We start from the raw sequence: 7,173 nt of genomic DNA, 5'->3' as shown, positions 1-7,173 counted from the left end.
CTCATGAACCTTGGAGTTTTTGTTTTTTGTTTGTTTTTTTTTAATTTTTGTTTTTTTTTTACATGATTCAGCCTTGAGTGTCATTCTGACCTTTTCTGGCAGTGCTGAAATAGAAATCAGAGATGCTTGTGTGTGCAGGGCAGGTGAGCTTGTTTATGTATTGGAAACAGCAACAGGGATACATTAAACAGTTTAAATTGACCAGAAACAACTCTGTAAGGTGATTGCTTAGATATGGAGACTCTACAAATGTACAAATCCAGTATCTTTATATTCACCAATAACAATAATTACCAATAACAACTTGAATACCAGAATAAACCAATGCAGCTGCTGGTGAGCATATAAAGCAACTGGCAGTCTTTTATTGCTTGAGGGAAGAAGGGAGAGGAGACAATTTGTGTGATGTGTTTGTAAAATATATTTACAATTTTAAATTCTAAAAATGTGTTGCAGGGGGTAATGTTTATCATAAAGAAGGCTGAAAACAAAGCATATTAAATAGGACCTTTCTTCCTTCAAGAAACTGATTGACTTAAAAAGCTCACATGTGACAGTACAAGTTTTATAGGTTTATGGATCATTAAAGAGCTTCTGTATCAATCTCCACTGACAGAATTTTAAAAAAGCCATTTTCTTTTAAAAAAAAACCTTTCTAATTTGTCTGAACTCCTTTCAGTTTCACTCTTTCCAGTAATCCCCCGTCAGAGGTTTTATCCCACTAAAAAAGTCTCTGCTTAAAAATCCCCACAGGTTGCAAGACATACCATTAAATATTTCATTGCATAGGGAGTAACATATGTTCTAACCAAGTTTGCTGAAGTGGGGAGTAATGTTCAATGCAAACTGCAGCTTCCTGCAAGCATTTTGTTATAACATCTAAACCCTGCTTTGTCTAATGAGTGCACCCTTCTCGCCAGCGAATAAAGGTTTTCAAAATCAGAAATGTAGCCATTTCCCAGGAAAACCAAGTGCAGTAAACCACTCTGCCTTGTCCAACAGACAGCACCACCTTCCTGATAAAATGATTTTTAAAAACTGCATAACCTGGACACTACTGTTTCTTAGCAGAGGTTAACTCATGTTTTTCCCTCAAACAGCTGCTGCTGCTGCTGAAGGGAGAAGAACATTTAGAGCATGTTTAAAACATCTCCCCAGTTTCTTATTTGGGGAAAAAAAAGGCCCTTATGTATTTTTTTACTGTTACTAATCCTAGATTGTTTAGAATGGAATGGCTTGACTTAATGAAGAATGAAACTATTTCCAAAGTAACCATGGATTAATAGAAGCCTTGAGACAGACCAACTGACCTCCTGTGCTTTTCAGTGCTGTACAGCATCTGAGCCTCAATCTCAGAGAACTCTTGAATGGATTTAGCACCATAATTGTCTTTTGTTACCAAACGTCCCGCTCCGATGGTTTCGGCTATAACGTATTTGTAGGATCCCTTGTCTCCGTGCTAACACTGCTGTGTCCACTCTGCTGAAGGAAGGCAGCATTCGGGTCGCTCCACTCCCCACTCCCTGAAGGGTGTTCTGAGCTTCCTTTCTGAGATGCCAGTGGGTTTCTGCTAATGACCAGTTCCAGCTTATTGCCAGATTCTGCGATGAGGGGCACAACCAAACAGCAGTCAAAGTCTCTGGTGCGAACGTGGTTTACCTGATTGATGAGAAGATTGATTTTTGTTACTGTTTTAGGGGAAAAAATGAGATCACTAGAGAAAAACATTTATCCTTGAGACTATAGAGCTTGATTTAACTATTCTAAGTAGAGAACTGCACAATATAAGACTATTTAACTGTGATGTCTAGTCTGAAGCACATCAGTTAAGTTTTCTACTCACTTTTAAACAGAATGTAGCTGAAGGGGATATTTACACTGGTGCTGGCTGTTGCCAGCTTTCACAATGTTCACTCCAATAATGACATTTAACAGCACATAGTTTCTCTTTCATGGTGTTCATCAATTTAAATGCAGTAGAACACGTCTGAAATTTCAATTCAGTTCAAGTCTTCTCTGGTTTCACCTAATATATATAAATTTATATAAAGCATTCTATTAGGCTAGTTGAGAAATAATTTGGCTTTTTCATCAGTCCATCTTGGCACTGTGGTAAGTGTGGTGCTGAGTATTACAGAATTCCAACTGTGTCAGTCAACACTTGGATTAAACACAAGAAATAATTCTCACGTCTGTATCAAGGAAAGCAAGAAAGAAAAATCTGTCTGGAAATGCTGTGGGAAATTCCAGCTTCGTAGTGAGCATTTGTATGTCTCCTTTGGAGTTATAAAATATCTAGCATTCCGAAAGAATTTGTTTCTATAAACCTGACTGCACAGGAAAATCCAGCTTTAGTGCCACTGCATAAAGTCCAAAGCTCCATGAAGCGGAGTCTCGGCCTTGCCAAGGAAAGAAATCTACACAGCACAACCTGTGGTGCAGAGCAGTTATGGTCATTTGTCCTTCCTGATCACATCATCCTTCCTATACACATCCCTTCCCAGCAGAAATACAAACTGGTGCTCTTTATTTAAAATATAATAAGCAATGTAGGTTACAGGGCTGTTCCAAGTAACAAGGCTGCAAAACTGCAGTTTTCCACAATCACCTCTCCAAAGACGCATACCCAAATACCCCGCAGTGTGCTTATAAACCTTTTTACAAAGTAATCTGTATGTCATGTCCCTTCATGCTGAACCTGCACAGTGGCAGAAACATTACCTGTAAAAGTCTGTCATACGGTTTTAAACCTCCCAGATCACCAGGGCCCGCTGGTCTAATGTTTTTAACATACACTCCTTTTTCCAATAAACCATCTGAGACACTGAACCCAAAGTCTTCTCCATCAGAGTCCTTGTACAAAGTTACCTGTGGAGGAGAGGTGATGTGATGAGAAAGAAAAAAACATTGTCCCCATTTCTACAAGCACGAGTCAGGTTTTCTTACTAGGATGGCTTTGGTGACATTTTTTTTTTTCACTTTAGAGAGATCACTTACCTACTCTTTGGTACTTACAGTATTAAAGTTGTCCTCATTTTGATATTATGTTAATATTCTCAGATGCCACCTTATCCTTTTGTAAATAAACAGCCCTTTTCACTTCTGCTTGTCAGCTATGGTATTTAGCCCACCTTTTCTGGTGTCACTTTTTGATTCTTAGTGTTTTATTTCTCTGTTCTCTAGATGCCAGGATCTGAGTACAAGATAAGGCTTAGTTTTGCTTTAAGTATGAAGACCTGGCCTCAATCAAACAATTGGTGTTGTGTCTTGCAGTCAAGGGAATAAAGACCATTGTCAGTGTAATCTAGTGTCTAGACCAGGCAGTGGTCCACCCTGTAAAGCCTCACCTCAGAAGTGCTCAGTATGAGAGTTATAATGCAATCTTTTAAGGAAGTACAAATAAGGCTCCTTCTGAAAAAGCTTGCAGGCAGTGTTATTACAGTTACATAACCATGAGGTGGTTTTTCAAAAGCAGGAAATAGAAGATAATAAAATAGTTAGGAGAAGGTTTTTCAGGTGTTCAGAAGACAAGTCCTCACAGATAGTTCTGTGAATTCGGCTATTTGACAGATAGAGACTTCTTTGTGGGAAAGTGGCATGCTTAGATTTTTCCTTGGTCCTCCTCACATCAGGGGTGCTGACCTATGCAAGTAATTTGTGTGAGTGGTGTGCCAGTGCACAGATACAGTTGGACAGTCAGACCTGTATTTTTACTGCTGTAGCTTGTATCACCTTGAATTCAAAATGCACTGGTTTTATCATACCTTGGTTGATAAAAATGGCAACATTAACTGTTCCAAAATTTTATAATGACTTGGTACAAATAATATTCCATGTGTTGCATCCCTGTGTGTGCATCAGCCTCTGAATTCCTTCCTGATGTTTCTGAATTGTGGAATCATTTTAATTGAAGGGGACTTTGGGAAGTCTCTAGTCTAGTGTCATGCTCAAAGCAGGCTGAGGACTTGGCCAGTATTTCACAGCAGTGCTGAGGCACAGCACTGGTTGGAGCTGCCTTCAGAGAGCAGCTGAGCTGCTGTCTTAATTGCCAGTGTGAAAAGGTATGCCAGAACAGACCAGGTTGTCTCAAAAGAGGAGTAAAGGATTTGGGATTTAGGTTTCTTTCCTGCTCTCGGCATTTTTCTTGACTTGGGTTTAGGGGTGTATCAGCCCTGCTTTCACCAGAATGAAATCACACTAACTAATAAGTTTGGTAGCTGTCCTGGCAGCAGTTGAGAGAGGCTGGGTACAAGGGCAGCAGCTGCAGCAGCAGCAGCACCATTCTCTCTGTAGATGTGGATGTGCATGGCAGGGCTGCTGTGAAAACATCAGTGTCTTGTGCCGAGCACAAACACCCCCACATGGTGTTCGTCCCTTACTTTACCCCAGCTCATCCTCTTCCCTTATTTTTCTCTCCCTGAACAGCACTGCAAAGCAGAAAGCCACACCTAAAGCTAAAGGTTTTCTTCCTGCCAGTAACATTTTTGGGTATGAGCTGTCATTTCATACTTTGTAGGGACTGTGGTGTTTAAGTTTTTTGCCTTCTTTTCCCCATCCTCCCCCAAGATATCTTCTTGCTGAACCTATCATATGTCCTCCATCCCTGCATGAACTTTAGGAGTTAATAGGCATTTCAGCTACAGAAAAACCTATCTGCAAATTCACAATAATTCATCATAGAATTATTTTAATTTGTATCAACAGATGCTATATCAACAGGACTCAGGGAAATTTTAATAATTTGGTATGAACAGAAGCTTTTCTTTGTGATATCATGGCATGTTTAACATGGCTTTGATAAAAGTGTGTTCGAAGCTCCTACAAAAGTGCTGTTAGACCATCAAAAAAAAAAGCAGGGAGATTTATTTTACTGAGATATATTTTACACAGATTTGTGTGCACTTCCTGGCAGAAATTAGAAGTAACTAGCTCTAGACCAAGACCCTTCTAGACCAAATTATCTTCTAGCAAAGTCACTTTTTTATCTTCATCATCACAAAGGACAGAAGTGCTTTAAGTTAACAGCTTCTTAAAGAAGCCTTGAAAAGTTAATGTAAAAAGGGGATACCATGCCTAGGAGAAGAAGACTTGAAATATTCTGTCCTGTTCTAGCACTGGTGGCACAATTTTTGAAAGGAACTTCCCTTTTCCACTTACTCCTTTACCCCTTCTTCAGTCACTGGAGTCAAATGGAGCTGGATCCAGCCCCAGATAAACTAGAAAAGCATGTGAAACAAGGGACCCTCTGAAGTCATCTAGACTGTATTCTTGTCCTAAGACAAGACCAACTGCACCTAAACCATTTCAGAGATACATTTATCTGTCTCTGTTTTTCAGATCTCCAGTGATTGAGACCCCGCAGTTTATTAAAGTAATCCCTTCCAGTCCTTCCAATGTTTTCCTTGGGTCTAAACTAAATCACCCTTGCTGAGGCTTAAGCCTGTAGCCATGCACAAAGAACAAGATCACTTTATTCTTTCTCTGCAGTGATGTAAAATAAGGCTTGTTTTTCTCTGGACCCTGTCCATGTGGTCAACATCTTTCTTTAAGTTTCAGATCGCAAACTGGACACTATTACACTCAAGAGCTTCTCAAAGCCAAACTGCAGTGGAGAATTAACTCACCATGGATGGTGGTCCCATTCATATGTTCTATGATAGTGTTGCTTTTTCCCCTGTTTTTAGTGAATGAACTATCAGCCAACAGAACACATACAAATACAAGTCTATGGGAAGAGCCATTACACATTAGCTCACCTTAACTTGTATCTTGTCTGTAGTAATGCACATGCTACTTCATGCCCACCTTGTGAGACAAAAAATGGAGCATTTCAAATGATAAAGGGCATGGAAGGGGAGTTTTGCTGTAGAGGGTCAGTGGGAAGTTACTGCAATGGAGCAGGCAAGGCAGGGGACAGGGAGGGGCACAGACCTTGGGAATGGTCATCCGAAGTCTTTTGTAAGTCACAACTTACACATTTCAAAATATTTTCTGATGTTTGTTGTTATTCAGATCTAGAGATCCTGGAGTTTTACAAACTGCTTCCTTTACAGCTACCTTCTCTTGACCTTTGCTGTGTTTAACAGGAGCTTGGAACTTAAAGAAGCTGATGCTGGCTTCAGGGATGAGGTAGCAATTTAGCTTGGTTGCATGTTTGACAGCTGTCACATTTTTCAGATGGAAGTCATCTGCAGACAACTTTCTTTCGTATTAGAGGTTATAATTTTGGGGCTAATTCTTCCTAGGGCAACATATATTCTTCAAAGAGAATCTCTGATAAAAGCTCTGCTATCTGAAATACTGAATTTCTATTTAATAATGGGTATGGACAAAGCCCTACCATAGGTTCCTCATCTTGATTTGCAGCAGCCCTCTCTGAAGGGAATAAAACTTCAGACTATTCACACAACACCTAAATCATGCTGGTTTATCTGTACTGCTGATCACAACTCTTTGGAAGGTCTGATCTCAATAGCAAAATCTCCATTTGGGTGATTTGTTAGTCTTTTAAATTTACTTCAGGAGCCTAAGGGAAAAAGAAAGTCGATTTGGAAATTTAATTCATATTTCACAAGCAATTAAATAGTTACAAATTTTAAACACAAGCTTATACATTTTGAGTCTGTGCCTATGCCTCTTCTCCCTCTCAAATATATGGGAAAATGCTTAATTTAAATTCATACATCTTGCACAGATCAGCTATTGAGATATTTTAACTGACTGTAATTTTAGGTTAATGGCTACTTGCAATAATAATATTGAAAAATTATCTGATCTTAGTGCATATTTTTGCTCTCAGAGGAATGTGTGCTCTATGAAACTTCTAAAAAATGGTCTGCTATGATTTTTAGAAAAATGTTAATCTATATTATTATCTAAGCAGATAAAATCATTAAAGGCATTCATTAAATTTGGGTACTGATATAGCAATACACTATCCAGCTAAATTAAATGTTATTAAACCATCTAGAACAAATGTTTGAAGAGATCTGTAGGACATTTATCTCAATCCTAGTTTGCTCAGGACAAAGACAGTTCAAGTGCACTGCTGGTGAATGCAATGCAGAAAGAAAGAGCAGTGAAGAATTCAGGTTACTTTGCTGCAGAGTGAGCTCTGTGGGCACACAGCCCCTGCCTCAGCAGGGATGCAGACTCATCACACTGACACACAAC

At 39.2% G+C, this 7,173-nt stretch overlaps 1 protein-coding gene across 5 annotated transcripts in view; it reads right to left on the bottom strand.

Moving 5' to 3' along the window:
• Window positions 1-83: 83 nt before the first annotated feature.
• Window positions 84-7,173, bottom strand: part of GRIP1 (glutamate receptor interacting protein 1) — a 314,081-nt gene continuing 306,991 nt past the window's right edge. For all 5 annotated transcript variants that reach the window (XM_088054742.1, XM_088054740.1, XM_088054743.1 and 2 more), the window contains 2 exons: window positions 2,722-2,868; window positions 84-1,659 (listed from right to left, as the gene is read on the bottom strand). In XM_088054742.1, coding sequence (XP_087910868.1) covers window positions 1,426-1,659; window positions 2,722-2,868 — 381 coding nt within the window. In that variant the 3' untranslated portion in view covers window positions 84-1,425. The remainder of the gene's footprint in view (window positions 1,660-2,721; window positions 2,869-7,173) is intronic.

This window comes from Pseudopodoces humilis, chromosome 5 (assembly GCF_049639895.1).
Source record: "Pseudopodoces humilis isolate 2021_Gansu_Grassland_sample_001 chromosome 5, ASM4963989v1, whole genome shotgun sequence".
In the NCBI taxonomy this organism is placed as follows: Eukaryota; Metazoa; Chordata; class Aves; order Passeriformes; family Paridae; genus Pseudopodoces; species Pseudopodoces humilis.
This window is presented reverse-complemented; position numbering and strand designations above follow the sequence as displayed.